At 39.0% G+C, this 16744-nt stretch overlaps 1 protein-coding gene across 2 annotated transcripts in view; it reads left to right on the top strand.

Annotated features, from left to right (window-relative positions):
* The window catches only part of CDH12 (cadherin 12), a 155193-nt gene that overhangs the window by 104491 nt on the left and 33958 nt on the right, over positions 1–16744 (top strand). For both annotated transcript variants that reach the window (XM_059815688.1, XM_009821563.2), the window contains 2 exons: positions 590–777; positions 10549–10802. In XM_059815688.1, coding sequence (XP_059671671.1) covers positions 590–777; positions 10549–10802 — 442 coding nt within the window. The remainder of the gene's footprint in view (positions 1–589; positions 778–10548; positions 10803–16744) is intronic.

The following is a 16744-nucleotide window of genomic DNA, read 5'->3' as shown; positions in this document are numbered from 1 at the left end:
TAGAGCTAGAAATTTATGTTTAGTGCTGAAATTTTAGTAAGAGCACCCTCTGGTGGCTAATGTATAAACAATACTCTGTATCTTCCCCCCACAAGGAGTTGTACATGTAATTGTAATACTGAATATTACAGAAATAGGTGGAAACCTTTGTTCGACTGAATTTTTCCTTTCAACTACTGTGAAATGCATAGATATATTTTCTCAAACAAAATAAAAATTCAGATACTAAAACCTGTTAAACGTAGGACGAAAATGCTTATAAACAGGTACTCTCTACAAATAGAATTTAATTCAAAAGAGTCAACCATATGGGTTAAATTAAAGATAGAAATATAGACAGATATCTCAAGAGATAGAGATGCTAAGGCCCTTACATTTGCACTGGACCAAATCTAGAAACTAGGGGAAATTAACATGTTCCGTGGCTAAAACATGCATATCTTTTTCTAATGCTTTGTTGTTTTGATCTCATCATTTTAATTGGATGATTTAAATCTGTTTATTTTGCACAGGCTCCCTGGTTTTAATCTGACATACTATGATAATTATAAAAAAATCCCAAGAATGACTGTTTACCACTTTGTCACAGGTATCTTTCATTTAAAAGTACCTGAGTCCTCTCACGTTGGTTCTGCTATTGGAAGGATCAGAGCTGTGGACCCTGATTTTGGGAAAAATGCAGAAATTGAGTACAGCATAGTTCCAGGAGATGGAGGAAACTTGTTTGACATCACAACAGATGAGAACACCCAGGAAGGAGTCATCAAACTGAAAAAGGTATGTGGCACCGATGGGGTGTAGCTACCTATGGCTCAAGTGAGAAACTAGGTAAAAGAATTAAATGTTCCGCAATTATACCTCATAAATAACACACAGTAGTTTGTATCTTTATTAGAACCTGTGGTTGTGATCTTAGTCTTAAAAGAAATTGGAGTTTAGTGTTTCATTTCATGTACAATCAAATATGGCTTTTCACAAATAATGTCAGTTTTAATGGCAGAGAAGTAATTCTTATCTGTTTCTAGAATATATAATTTCTCTTTTATGGGAAGTTTTCCACCTAAAACCATGTGAAAAATAATCCAGTTCAGAGCATGCGATGAAAGATCTATATTTCATGTTTGGGATAATATATTTCATTTTCACATGTAAGCATTTTATTTTGAAAATTTTGATTTTATGTTTGTTATTTTAATAATGAAGCTGTTGCACAGTAGTGTGGTGAACAGAGTTTTTACTCAGGGTAGAAAAGCCCCAAATGGTTGCAAATCAACATGCCCTACTTCCAGTCTCCTAATAGCATCCCAAGTAGCTGGCTATCAGATAGTCATGCAAGGGAACACACTGCATCTCAGCTGTTGATGTTGCTTTAGTGTACTAGAATAAGTTCGAGATTACTGAATTCATGAATTTCAAAGATTGAAAGGATAAGTGTTATTTGGAATTCAGTGATTAAAGCACTCAGTAGGAGAGATCCAAAACAGGGAGAGTCACATTTTAACCAATGGTTGTCTTCCGAGCCCAGGCATGTACATGTACACCAATGATCAACTTGTTTAGTAGAAAGAAATTTGAACCACCAGCTCATTTTGAAAGGCCAGGTTGTATTTTATAGACAGCTCATGCTTGTAGATGTAATTTTTGTAAAATAAACACATTGATGAGCTGAATACTTTGCAAGGGTCTGGGAAGGAAGGAGTTCTGGACATGTGTATTAAGACAAGCTTTAGGAAAAGAGAAGCTTTAGTTCCAATAAAATTTAAAATTTACTTACTTAAATTTCCCCCAGCTCTGACCATGGATCTATATTTGCATTATACTCATTCTAACAATGAAATTCCTGGCTTCAGCCTCTTGAACTGGGAAACAATAAATTATCTATGGGTGCATTAAAGGACCAGATGATGTCAAGTCACTTACTCTTCTGCTGGTTTTAGTGACATACATAAAATGGAAGCTACGATACCCACAGGAAGTAATTTGTCAATGAGACACAAACTTTCTGCACTCTTCACACCCCTCCTTTTTTTCTGACTGAAAGTTGGAATATACTGCTTCCTCCTTAGGTGAATTTGTAAACTTTGTCTTATTTTTAAAAATCATTCTGATCACCTTTTTCCCTCTATGCAGATGACTTAAAAATAGCTTCATCTGGAACTGTCAGGCTGAGCAGCTGCATGCCCCTCCGTATGCACTGCCAGTCGGAAACGTCAGAGTGGGAACCATTGAATGATGAATGTTTGAGCATCAAGAGTAGGTTTTTGATAGGATTCAGTTCTCCCTGGATTAGTCCTAAGCATCAGCTGTGCTGCTTGTTTTTATACACAGCAATGGAATTTTTCTATACTTATGGTTAAGTATATATATATTAGACTGTATAGGTAGAACATTCAAATTGGCATTGCAGATTCAAACAGCATTGATATTTGTTACCAATGAAAAGCAGCTGCATATGAATTTACTGGATAGAGTTATCTTAGGATCAGCACAGGCAAAATGCCTGGTCACTTTTGAGACTGCTATATGGGCAATCATAGAATAGCTAATTGTACCACTAATTTAAAAAAAAAAAAATTGACACAGCTAATTCTATATCCAGATACTTTAGAGCTGGTTACTGTATTTCTCTGCATTTAGTCTTCTCAGTAACAAGATATGACATATCTGAAATTTTAGGGCACTTTTACAATAACAGAATATTGGTTCATGTTGACTAATGTAAATGATAGATCTCTGTCACTGAACAGGAGGGGGAAAAATTTAATCCTAATCCCTTCTTAGTCTTATTCATCTCAGTGAGCCTGGGGACAGTGACAGGCTGTGAAGGTCAAGGAATGCCAGCTTTGTTCTGTGCAGGAGTGTGGAGAGAAGATAAACCCAGCATGCAGGTCTGCCATAAAAGAATGCCTTTATAGAGACCCTACACATTGCCCTTCCCAAAACTTTTCTCAGGGAAAAGGTCCCATTCACTACGCTTTAAATGGTCCAAGTGTTTTAGACATTTTGGAATCATCCAGAATCCACCCACTTAAGATCCTTGCTGGATCCCAAGTTAAGCAAGAGCAATCCGGAGTCTTAAAGATACTGTTAACTCCGTTGTTTTTTCATAGCCTCTACACTTGTAATAATATAAATGTATTTTCATGGATTGCAGTTTTCAGATTTTCAGAAGTCCTGAAACACAAGTCTTATGAGGAGCGGCTGAGGGAGCTGGGGTTGTTCAGCCTGGAGAAGAGGAGGCTGAGGGGAGACCTTATCGCTCTCTACAACTACCTGAAAGGGGGTTGCAGAGAGGTGGGTGTTGGTCTCTTCTCCCAAGTGACTAGCGACAGGACTAGAGGAAATGGCCTCAAGTTGCGCCAGGGGAGGTTCAGGCTGGATATTAGGAAAAAGCTCTTTACTGAGAGAGTAGTGAAACATTGGAATAGGCTGCCCAGGGAGGTGGTGGAGTCACCCTCCCTGGAGATATTCAAGGAGCGTGTAGATGTGGCATTGTGGGATGTAGCTTGATGGACATGGTGCTGTGTGGTGTTGGGTGTGTTGTGGCTTGTTGTTGTTGTATGGTGGGTTTTTGGGGTTTTTTTTTGTGTGGTTTTTTTTGTTTTTGTTTTTTTTTTCCAGGTTGGACTTGATGATCTTACAGGTCTTTTCCAACCGTAGTGATTCTGTGATTCTGTGGACATTCACAATTCTGTAGACACATATTAAAATGCATGCTACCTGTACTGTACAAACCTGCAACAGCACTATTCACTTGCCTGCACAGAAGCAATTACACATTGCATGGTGTTCAAAACACTGATTCGGTCTTGTGGGATTTTGCAAGTATTTAAGTTAGGTATGCATTTAATTCCTTCTTTAAATCAAAGCTGGTGAATGAACAGCACCAACACTTTCAATTACGAATTATAAATAATAAACAGTTAAAGCCACTAATAAAAAGTCTCATGTGCTTTAAAAACAAGTTTGCACTTTTTTCTGTATCATAGCATATTCTGATGCTATAAGTGCTGCAGTAATTCAGCGCTGAGCCATTTCAAAACCATTTATAAGGTTTGCTTTTATTTTTCCTGAAAAATTTCTTGCAGCCAGAAACTGTCAGTCATAGATGCTTTTTTGTTCTGTTGTTACTCGAAAAAACATGGAGACATTTGTATATCAAAATTGAGAAAAATGAAGCCTTCCTGCACTATGTTTATTTTTGATGGAAAATGCATTTGATGATAAAAAATTGCACAAGCCAAACTGTTCCTTTCAGCACACTAAGTGCATCAGACAAGGCAAAAGGCCATGCTCTGCTTCTCGGACACCAAATGAGCACAAACAGCTACAGCTGGACAAGGTGCACATCTTAAATCATCTGGTTTGGTTGCTAATTTATTTTCATGCTATGATCCAACATAAGCTTGATTACTACTACTCTTGTGCTATTTGCATATATTAAAAATGGACTAGATTTTCTTATATTCTGCTAAAGAAATAATCCAATTGCCATTTAGCACCACTGTGTGGATAGTATTGTAATAGCTTCCTCTGTCTCCAAAACAACAAAAAAACCCCAGCACCGCAGAAATGTGTGGCTTTAGGATAGTGCTGCATAAAGTTCTCTATATGAGTAAGAAATAGTAGTATATTAGGAACAGAGTGACAAAGTTCTTCCCTCATCTGGTGCTATTTAATACAGTGTTTATAGGGGTTTATGTTTATATAGTCTCTGTCATCCTACCTGAATGCTGCAGCAAACTACAGCGAGTGTAAGCTCCAAGAAGCAGAGCGACAGAAGGGACCATCCCCTTTGTACCAGAGTGTAGTGGCCTCAGGTGGGGTGTGGAGTAGTGCTCCCTGATATGGAGTGAAAATGTATAAGTTTCAGGCAAGCTCCTCATTTTATTGAAACTGATAAGAAATCTTTAATGACCACACCCAATAGAAAAGGAAAACAGAATGAGCCAAGCTTCACTGAACAGCTGCACTACATTTGTTAAATTAAGGATGAGTTTATAGGATAAGCTTGTTGTATGCAGAAGCCTCTTAACTGGCTCAGCATGAGCTAATCCAGAAATTGAGCAGGGTTCAAACATGGAGTCTGGCTCAGACATTACTATACTAATTTGTGCAGAGTGTCATTAAAACCCAGGAAAAAAACTGTTTCTAGGCTTCACCTGGTATGATCCTACAGTGCTGTACTATACTGGATGAGCTTCTCTGCGTGAGTGAGTGGAAGCTCAGGGAACATCTGCATCCTATTTTTTGAAAGGTGTGTACCACTGCTAACTGATCAGGCAACAAAGCTGTATCCATGAAATCACAGCACGTGAGGGAGGACATAGCACTGCATGCTAAGAAACAGTAACGTTAGTAATGACAAAATAACAGAAGCTGGGAGGACAATGAACAGACCCAGTAGCTGCAGGGAGGTATTTGGAGTGTTTGCTTCATTGTAATCTCAGGGGCCACTTTTAAAAAGCCTTTAATTGGAGGCAGCAAGTAGAAGTTTGACTGCTGACTAAGCTGAATTGTCTTGCTCATGGGACAGCCCATGTATGTAGCACTGGGACATTGCTATAATGTAAGAGCAGCCTTATAGCATCTGTACACCATAATAGCGAGCATAAGGCAGACTCCTGACATCCCTCAGCCAGAATGGCATTACTGCTACTACTTGCTTTACTAGCAAGACTGTACAGACTGCTCACCCCACCCCGTCATTCTCCAGAGGCAGGGAATACCCTCTGCAGGTGTGTGCATAGGCACTGTCTGCCTATAATCATAATTCATGAGTTTGTGTGAGTGGGAATTGTGGTTTTACATTTTGAGGAGGAAGAGCAGGCGATACTAAGTCCTTCAGCACAGGCAGAAAGTGGTGACCCAGGTGCAGATGCAATCATAAAGACCATGTGAGCCACAGAGAAGAATGACAGGAAGAGTGGGGAAGGGGAGATCTTCAGTCTCTGCAGTTTGCAGCTACAGCTGTTGGGTTTCTTTTTTCCTGGAGCAGTGAAAGGCACCTGCAGAAACTGGTAAGATGCTTAAGAGCAGCAAACAGCTGAACCCCTGGCATGGGTCAGCTTCTTCCCCTCTCCAGATATAGAACATCATAGATATATTTTGCCCATTTCCCATCAAATCTTGAAACACTTCAGATTGGGTCAAATCCACAGCACTTGCTGTAGATTTGGCCTACAGATCTCATTTTTTACTGTGCGTTCTCATCTCTGTAATTAATGAATATTCCTGATTGATCTAGAGCTTGCTTTAATAAATCAGCCTGCTCTATAATACCAATTATTTCCTTATGCTGTTTAAAATCCAGAGCAGAAGTGCAGTTACTGAAACCTGTCAATGCACAGTGAATAGTCTGATGGCAGTATTTCACAAAACATATAGACATTCAACCCATCTTCAAGGGGAAAGTGTTATCAGGTTTTGAGATGGGCACGTATGGCATGGAGTTGTTCCACAATTGCACAATGCTAGTATGAAGACAAGCCTAAGTTAATATGTGCTTTCTCTCAACTCAGTGCTAATGTACATAACTATCCATATGTCCTGGGGCTTACAGTCTCATCCCAAAATACGGCTTTTCCATCATCATAAGTGTGGATCGCGAAAGCCTGTATCACAAACAATGCTGTTGTATCTCTTACATGTGGATAAAAAGCAAAATTTCTGGAGTTTCTGGTACTGCCTCTTTGTGAAGCAGAGTAAGCTGGCAGGATAGTTCTTTTCCCACCCTTGCCATGCTTCTCATCAAAATTCATTATAGCTTTCAGCCCTTGTTTTTTCTTTCAGTTCTTTAGTTCTCTCTCTATCTATCTATTAATCTATCTATCTAACACCTAAATTTAGATACAGATACATCTATATAGTAGCGTTTCTTAATTTCTACCTTGAATATGGGAAACTAATATTTCAAAATATGTTTATGCCTAACACAGAGCTATTTATGTGTTTTCCTAGTCATACTAAATAAGCCTGTTCATGGTACTACTACAGTTGTAAGATGAAGTGATTTGTCAGTACGTGTTATTTGATTTTGGGATTTGTAGAATGCCTTTGCTGCACACAGCTGTGTATATGCTGATAGTGCTTTACTGTGCAGCTATATAGAGCAGCCTGTAACCGCAACACAGGAAAAGGCAGATTAGACCTGGTAGGGGGGCCAAATACATCTATTCTGTCACTGGTACTTAGAATATAAATTAGAAATGCTCCTCTAATTGTTGAATAGTTCACAGTTAATAAGACATTGCCTTAATATTAGCAAAAATGCTGTTTATTGTGGAAAATCTCGTAACTTTTGTGAAATAAAAACCTTATTCAAACTTAGCTTTCTGAATATATTTATTTTTATGAAAGGAATAAATATTTCTATTGATTTTTTTTTATAAAAAACCCTTTATGAAGTCATTCCATTAAAATCTGATTAATCGAAAGATGTTTCAATAATCTTACTTTTTTTTTTCTGTAAGATTCAAACATTCTGCTAATGTTTGCACCTTTACCATCATCCCAGATTTTAAATGAAAATAGGACTGAGCACTGTCAGGCATTTATTATGTAACAGAAAAACATATTTTAAAAAAAAGGCAGCTAAAATATTGTGTGGACCACTCATTCATTAGCGGCATGTACTAAAAAAAGAAATACAAAGAAATGCTATTTTAACATCTTTAAAGCTAAAAATCCAAATGGTTTTGCCTGAGTGCTAGGCAGACATTCAATTTTTCTGTTTTCAGGCAGACTCCAGGCATATCAGACAAATGCCAAAAATTGACTGTCAATAGCTAGCTATATGGCTCAACTGTTCAAAACTGGGAAGACCAGAATTGATCAGGAGATGGTAACACGGACTCCCCATAAACACAATACATTGAAACCATACTCTTATGCTGCATGATATACGTTGTACAAAATCTTTTTCTTTTTGAAATTAAATCCTAGGTTTACCATTTGCAACATTTCCCATCTTTCCACAGATGTTCCAGCTGCAGTTTAGCCTCACAGTTTAAAAGGCTAAATTCTGCTATTTTGTGGGAGTCTGTCACCAATTTCTTTCTCTGATGATGGCTCAAGACTTTCAGCCTGTTTCTTCTTATTTTGAGTGTCATCTGTGCTTTGCGTTGGCTGCATATTGTTTAACCTCTAACTATATTTATCATCAGACCCATAGAAGAACAGAAAGAGAGAATAGGCTGCTCTGAGGTTACAGTGGGAAAACATTTCCCTTTCTTGGGGTCAAACTGTTTTTTCAAAAATATACCATAGTGTTGCCCCATTATGCTGGGGGGAGAGAAGAAATACAGCCACTATATCTGACTTCTGGGTAGCAGTGCAGTAAGATATGCCAGCCTGAGCACACCAATACACAGAACTGCTTGAAGCCTTATTCCTTTCTGTCCATCCCCAAACAAGGACTTTGTTCCCCTTGCATCATGCAAGTTGTGACTGGGCACTGGCCAAGGACCGTGATCTGGTACTGCTGCCTTGAAGAGTAACTCAGTGAAAGACAGCCTGCAAGGATCACATGGAATATGACTCTTTCCATTAGCACATCTATTTGGAAATACACTCATGCATCACAGAAGCTAGTCTGAACAGTTTTAATTCAGTTTTGGGGGTATGAAAGATACATACAAGGCATCAGTTAGAATTGCTACTTAATTGAACACTTAGATTTCTTGCTTTCTCTGTCTTAATCATTTATCTCTAGCTTAACCCCTCATACATAGACTTTTTTCACTCTAGACTGGTTCTTTAAACTCCAGGTTTTCTCACCTTAATATATTTTCGAAAAGGTGTTAACAATTCATCTAATCAGCTGGAGAAGAATTGGGCGGGGGGGTGTGTTTGGTTGGGGGGGGATTTTTTGACATTGTTTAACGGTGAACATCAGTAGTATAGAAACTAAAAAGACAGTGTGGCAACAATTTGGATAATGAAGCAGCATGTCCATTTGTAGTGAAGACAACAGCTTAGGGTTTCACCACTAGGGCATAAGATCTTCCACACTTAATTTTCTCTGTTTCTTCTTAGCCTTAGTTTCTTCTTTTTCCTGTCAGTCCAGTCATGAAGGTAGAACTCATACTAGCTTTTACTGGGAATTTTGTCTGTAGGAGGATTGTTGCATGTGGTAGTGGATTGGTTAGTAGTATTTGGCTTTGAAGCCTGATTATTTCTATGGCATATAGACTTGGATGGCTACTTTTAAATTCCCAGCTTGGAACAGACTGACCATCTAGTCTATTAAAATTATAAAGTGTTTCATAAGGCTTTAAAATCATTATGTTCAGCTGTTCAGCTAATGTAAGTCAAGGTAACTCGGTTGATTTTAATGGAGCTACTTCAATTTATACCAGCCAGTCATCTGGCCAATTATGTCCTGTTGTGATAAGGACAGAAAATGGCAGGATTTAAATCTATCCTAGCTGTGACAAATGACTGGAAACACTGCAGTAATGATGGCTGGGGGAAAAAAAATGACAGACATTGAAATATTCTTGCTCATATACTTGTGATCCTGCTCACTTTTCCAGATAGCATAACCTTTCCCATTAGAAAATTTCCAACTTGACAATTATAGGCAGAAGCCACTAGGTGCCAGTGTTACCCAGACATCAGGAAAATACTTTGTCAGTAAGATTAAAAACAACATGAAAGCCAATGCAGCTAAACCCTTTAACTGAAAATAAAGCTTCTCTGTCTTTTTAACTAAATAAAACTGCATTAAGGCTTCTGAGATGATTACTTTTCTAAAACCAAAGGCACTAAACTGATGTACATTGACAGAAACCAACACCAAAACAATCTGATTGCAGGATGCATTTCCATCAAAAACCCACATAGGTACACAAAAGCTGCTATGCTGCCTTCAAGACCTTATGGATTACACCTAGGATCACAAGGCAGAGACAAAGTCTGCATTTTTCAACGTACATGCAGCTCAAATATACGGTGTGAATAGCAGTTCACTGCTAAGATAGACGTTTTACAGGAAAAACATGGTTCAGGTGAAGTTTGTATTCACATTCCGAGCCACACCTGAAGTTTGGTTTGACCCACTGGTATATATCAGAGTTTTAATTTGGGCTCACTTCCATCATTGTCACCGTCCTCTGAAATCTTTCCCTGCTAAAAGACATGGAAATCTTCTCTTTAAGGAACTGGATCAGCTAGAGACTGCTGATTGTCTGTGCATGGGAGTTGTGAAAGGAAATCTCTGGCTAACCTGCACACAGCTCATTTGCAAGAGATGAATCTTGCTCATTTAACTTCAGACATCTACAGTGTAACTGTTGACATCCATGCCAGTCATCCTGAATTTTTTGATGTGGAGAAACAGTCATTTCCTGGGTATGATTCATCTGGCCTATTTCAGAAACCACCTTAGCATGAGATGAACTGCAAAACAAGCTTAGATGATTAGCTCAGGAGCTGAAGTTTGCACCGAAGCTGTCTTAAATTATGTCAGATTAATCCTACTGAAATGATTTTTGCAATGTTTAATCTTTAGTCAAATCTGATGTTTTGCTTTTGTTCTTTCTACAGACATTAGACTTTGAAACAAAAAAGGCATACACCTTTAAAGTCGAAGCCTCCAATCTCCATCTTGACCATCGATTTCACTCGGTCGGTCCATTCAAAGATACTGCCACTGTGAAGATAAATGTGTTGGACATGGATGAACCTCCAGTTTTCAGCAAGCCTGTGTACACAATGGAGGTTTATGAGGACACGCCTGTGGGTACCATTATAGGTGCAGTCACAGCACAGGACCTTGATGCTGGCAGCAGCTCGGTTAGGTAAGAAAGATTTTCCTCCTTCAATAACTCTCAGACAACCCAAAGTGCTGCTGACAGCGAGACTCAGTGGCAAAGAGCTTAGTAAGAAGATATAAAGTCTTCCAAGTCTGTCACTGTAACAGATAACTGCTGCTCTGAAAAATACTGAAAAGAGATGCTAGTTCGGGTAGGTTATCGGGAAAAATACATTAAGTGCTGACAGCTTCTTATCAGTCAGATCATATAAGTTACCATGCACTGACATGACTTCAGAGATGGTGTGCTCAGACTAAGGAAGTAAAAACATTGTTTTGCCTGATGTCTGGGGCTTCCACAAAAGCAGGTCTGAACTACAGGAGTGAAAAAGGAGGTTGCACATGCTACGTCTGTGTTGTACCTCAACAGGTGACAGTGAGCACTGCCCCTTTCACATGAACCACTCATTCTCTACATCTGGCAAAGAATAAATGCTTTCATAAATAATTGCTACATCTGTCTTGGCTAAGGCTGTGGGGACGTGATTGCTGACCAACATGGCTGTGTTCAGCAGACTTCAGCACAAGTAAACCCCTGCAAGCAAATCCTCTCATTTACTGGTATAGCTTATTTTCCTGAAATAAAAGGGAGAAGGGGGCTGTTATACAAATGTAATATATTGATTTTGTTGATTTATTCCCAGCCACATTAGAAACTATAAAGTGCACCAGACTCATGTACCAATAAGGAAGCTCCTGCGCAGACATGGTCTAAGATGTAGGCAGTCATGATACATACTTCCAGTACCCATTCATGCTGGACTTACCTGACTTCAGGAAATATTTTTATTCCCAGAATTTCGTAAGCAATATTGCAGACATAATGGAAGTCATCGATCTTTAAATATTAATGTTTATCAAATGGGACTATGACAGAACAGGAAAATGCCACTAGTGTTTACCAAGTGCATACACATTCATGCATATTTGACTAGAAATGTAATTTGGATATTTTAATCCGTGTTTATTAACTATGAGTTTTTTGACTCAATACTTATATTCTCAAAATGTACAATAAACATGCTAGATGATATGTTGTAATCATATGCAAAAAATTTAACATGCAACAGTGACTGTTTAACTTCTGCTTCATCAATTCACTGTTAATTACTCCATAAAACTATTACTAATGTTGTTTGCTTCACTACTTTTTTTTTAAATACATTCTTCATTCTTTTCTAATACAGAAATGTATTTGTTCGTGTATCTGTGACACATCCCTTCCCTGACAAAGGATCAAAACCTTCACTAACAAAGACTGAAGTGGGAAGCTTTTTCCCTGGTGGTAGCCTATGAAAATAGCCCCACTGAAGTCAACATTCTCTTGAAAACTACACTCTCTTGCAAACAGATAGCAAGCCTTTAATCGTATTGTTGAACAGTTTTTCATATGACAGCAGAATCATTTGAATGTGTAACCATTCCTCAGTGAGAGTTTTTTATTTCACAAACCCTCCTAGGAGACTCAAGTGCTTTAGTTACTGATCCTACATTTGCAACTACACAGGAAAAATCATTATCTCACAATGGTTTCTCCTTACACTGCCTTCACTGTAATGTTGAACCCTAAACCATTTTAAAGTGTTCATGTTTACATCTTTAACCCTGAAATCATTACTTGGGTGTCCAAATACCCATCTACAGTTAAAAGACAACGAATATTATAAAATACCTGTGCATTTTAGTCTCACTGATCTACTTGCTGACCCCTTACACCAACAAACTACAGAAGTGATCCCAGGGTCACTTTATGAACCGATTCAGCTGGTTCATGCCCAGGGGAAAACATGAACTATGTCCCAGTATTACTGATTTCTCAGAGGAACCCATTCCTACCCAGAAGTAAGCCACACATTTAATTCGGTGGACTTTGGAGGGAGTTACTTTTCTTTAAGGAGACGGAAGTGTTCCAGTAAGTCTGTTGACATGCTGAGAAGATTAAGCTGGAAAACTCTCCATGCAGCTTTCTTCCGGCTTCGTAAGATCACTTATTTCTATCAATTTTCATGTTGCAGTCCTGAAATCTCTTCCTTGGCTCTCATTTACGTAAGGATATATTTGATACTCTGTATTCAGCTTCATCTCCAGCTCTTTGAATTTAATGATAAAATTCTTACTAATTTATTGGAGATCTGACCATGCTATTATGCTCTGGAAGAACCTACCTGTATCCAAATGCTGACTAGTCCAAACAGAAAAAGAAATTATGTGCAATTGTTAGTTACTTATGTATCAGTGTTCAATACTCCATAAGTTTATGTCCTCTAACTGAAAAAAAAGTACATGAGCAGAAGTTAGAAAAGCATAAATGAGTTTGAAAGAGTTGCATGTGATTGCAACTTAATGTATCTTAACCAATTATGCTCTTTCAGCTGTTTAAAATCTAGATCATCTCATGGATGGAAAGAATGGCTCCATCAGTTTCATCATTTTTTAAAGAAAGATTCTGAGCGTCTTCTGAGTAAATATGTCCTCTAAACAAACATGGAAAAGCAAGTAATGGTCTCTGAAGCAACAGCCTATACAATTTGCTGGGTGGCACAGTTTCTCTACAAATTTGTTCATTTTCTCTGAAATGTTTTCCTAGAGCAGTTTGGCCATTAAGATTCCCATTACAACGACAACAAAATAAACAATCTGCCAAACAATAGAGACTGGGATAAAAGGCCAATCTGCACTGTACGCAACAGAAGGCAAAACTCTGGAGAAAAAAGCAGGCTAGAACAGCTCACATGAAAGGAACCAGTACTAGTCACAGCAACTAAATCCATCTTATCAGACAAAAACTTCAGCTCTGTTATGCTAGGCACATCAGGAAGGGGGAGGTAACAGCTAAGAATGAAGACTGGATTCATCTGTTAGAAAAAGAAAAATATTTTGCTGGAAGCCATTGAAAATGTTGAGGCTTATATTATTTTTCTCTTTTCTCCTGTTACCGGAATCAAGTTTTTGGACAAGTCAGGAACTTTCAAATGTTTGTTTTGTGGGATGATATTTGTTAGAGATATTGAAATGAAAGGGCACAGAGCACACATTCAGTAAGAAACAGGAAATTAAGCACAAGGAGAAAAGGGGCCACAGGTATTCAACGCCTGCAAGGGTGACTGGCTTTGAAGCTGTTTTGGAACATTACCCCAGTGCACCTGATTTTCAAACTGTGTTAAATCTGGAGTTTATGTGTCTCAGGAGAGCTATTTTGTCTATTCCCATTTTATCCATAGTGCTGCAAGAAATGCTCAGCATAAATGTTAAGGTGAAGTCCTATGTACTTTGTGACCATTAAAAATCCCTAAGCACTTCTGGAAAGAACAATGATTTCATGTTCTTCTCAGAATCCTCTAGTTTATGATGGTTACAAGTTGTCTGGGAGAAAAAAAAAGCACCTGTGTTGTAGTGTATTACAATGTATGTAATTTGTAAATATGCAAATGTTTTTGATAAAGATCCTTGTACTTCTGGTACAAGGAATCTTAGGACTTCCTAAAAATAACTTTTACCTGTGTTCATACAGTATGAATGTTATGGACAGAGCTATCTAAATAACAAGAAAGTGCAAACGGATGGCAAGACTACGTTATCTGCAATGCTTTCTAGAATAGTGAGCTTTTATCTAACAGCGTGTGTGAAGTTCAACAACTTTGCACTGACACCTTTGAAGTTTTCAGATTTCCTTGGAGATAGAATTATAGAATCATAGAATTGTGTAGGTTGGAAAAGGCCTTTAAGATCCTCAAGTCCAACCATTAACCTAGCACTGCTAAGTCCACCACTAAACCATGTCCCCAAGCACCACATCTACATGTCTTTTAAAAACCTCCAGGAGTGGTGACACCACTTTCCTGAGCAGACTGTTCCAGTGCTTGACAACCCTTTCAGTGAAGAAATTTTTCCTAATATCCAATCTAAACCTCCCCTGGTGCAACTTGAGGCTGTTTCCTCTTGTATATCACTTGAAAAAAGAAACACCCACCTTGCTACAACCTCCTTTCAGGTAGTTGTAAAGAGTGATAAGGTCCCCCCTGCACTCCCTAAAGGTGCAGCCTCACCAATGCAGAGCACAAGGGGACAATCATTTCCCTAGGCCTGCTGGCCGCACTGTTTCTGATACAAGCCAGGATGCCATTGGCCTTCTTGGCCACCTGGGCACACTGCTGGATCATCTTCAGCCGGCTGTCAATCAACACCCCCAGGTCCTTTTCTGCAGGGCAGCTTTCCAGCCACTCGTCCCCAAGCCTGGAGCATTGCCTGGGGTTGTTGTGACCCAAGTGCAGGACCCGGCACTTGGCCTTGTTGAACCTCATCCAATTGGCCTCAGCCCATCGATCCAGCCTGTCCAGATCCCTCTGCAGAGCCTTCCAACCCTCAAGCAGATCAACACTCCCGCCCAGCTTGGTGTCATCTGCAAACTTACCGAGGGTGCACTCGATCCCCTCATCCAGATCATTGACAAAGATCTTAAACAGAACTGGTCCTAATACTGAACCCTGGGGAATACCACTTGTGACCAGCTGCCAACTGGATTTAACTCCATTCAACACAACTCTTTGAGCTCAGCCATCCAGCTGGTTGTTTACGCATCGAAGAGACGATCTTCTGACATAAAGCATGAAAGGATTTTTGCCCCTGATGTTAACCCCAGATATGACTCCCATTACAATGAGTTTCATATTCTGTGCCACTACACTGCCCTTCAGATCTTCTCTGCTTGACTCAGGAGTTTTGCCTTATGAACCGCAAGAACCACTCAAAGCAGGAGAAATGTGGGGACTGTGCATTTTCCTGCCCAAGTCCAGAGCCATGACACCGTGATATTAAAAAACCAAAAAAAGTCATGTGTACTAGTCACAGGTCAGTCCTGCCCTCAGTATCTTGGGGACAAGGCTGTATACCCTGCAAGTGCTTCCAAAAGAAAAGCCTTATTTATTTTCTGAACTAGTTCATAGTGGTCCAGAAACTTTTATGGGTAGGTTCTGTTTTCCCAGTGCAATACTTCATCATGTAAAGATCAAGAAAATACAAATAGTAGGTTTCTTCCTGAATCCTTAAATACTTTATCTTAAGGTACAAGCACAAACAAGATTAATTAAAGTTACATGTGTAACAGGAAAGTGCTTGACCTTCCAATCCCATAATTCTTCTGGATTTTGTTTGTGTGTACAATTTTTGAGTTTGCTTTTTCTTCAGAAAGAAAAATCCCATCATGTGACATCAAAATAAATCTTATAGTTACATATATAGAAAGACTGGGACATCTAGTTCCAGCACCTCAAACCTCTTCATTTAATAACAGATTAAGTGATAGCTATTTTTCTGTGTATGGTATCCTGCTGGAGGGGAACAAGATGCTTTGCCAGTCGGTTTTTGCACAGATAAAAGATGGTGAGACTCAAGACTGGCGAGTTTTGCACACTTCATGCTCTGTTACCTTCTGTCTGTTTCTGTCACAATTTTAACTGTACTCTTACCCTTGCATTCTACTGAAGTCCCAGTCTCCTCAAGCACTTTTAAGTCCTCCGTTCCAAGTTCTAATTTATCCAGACTAACCAATTCAAATCCCTGCACCAGTACCTCTCAGTTCCTGCTGCAGATCCCTTACTATCTTTTTCAGTCCTCCTGCGAGCCCACTGTTTTCTTTTGTCTCCTATGATCTGGCAGTCTAATACCAGTCTCCTATTTCACAGCCCATTTTTCTTTCTCCCACAGCTGGTTTCTGCCTTTTTCCTCCTGAACCACATCCTATTAGCTTCATTGGCGTTCCGCGCTACTGCCTTTCTTTCTTCTGCTGATAACAGACATCTTTTTTGATCTCAGTGGCTTGATGTATTTTTTTTCTCTTTGTTCCAGTTACTTTGTTCTTCTTTCTAGAACTATAGAAACTGGGTTTCTATCCTGACATTTTCTCTGAATCCCAAGGGGTATATCTGACCA

Source organism: Gavia stellata, chromosome 3 (genome assembly GCF_030936135.1).
Source record: "Gavia stellata isolate bGavSte3 chromosome 3, bGavSte3.hap2, whole genome shotgun sequence".
Lineage (NCBI taxonomy): Eukaryota > Metazoa > Chordata > Aves > Gaviiformes > Gaviidae > Gavia > Gavia stellata.
Note: the sequence above shows the minus strand (reverse complement) of the source record. Positions and strands in the feature narration are given on the sequence as shown.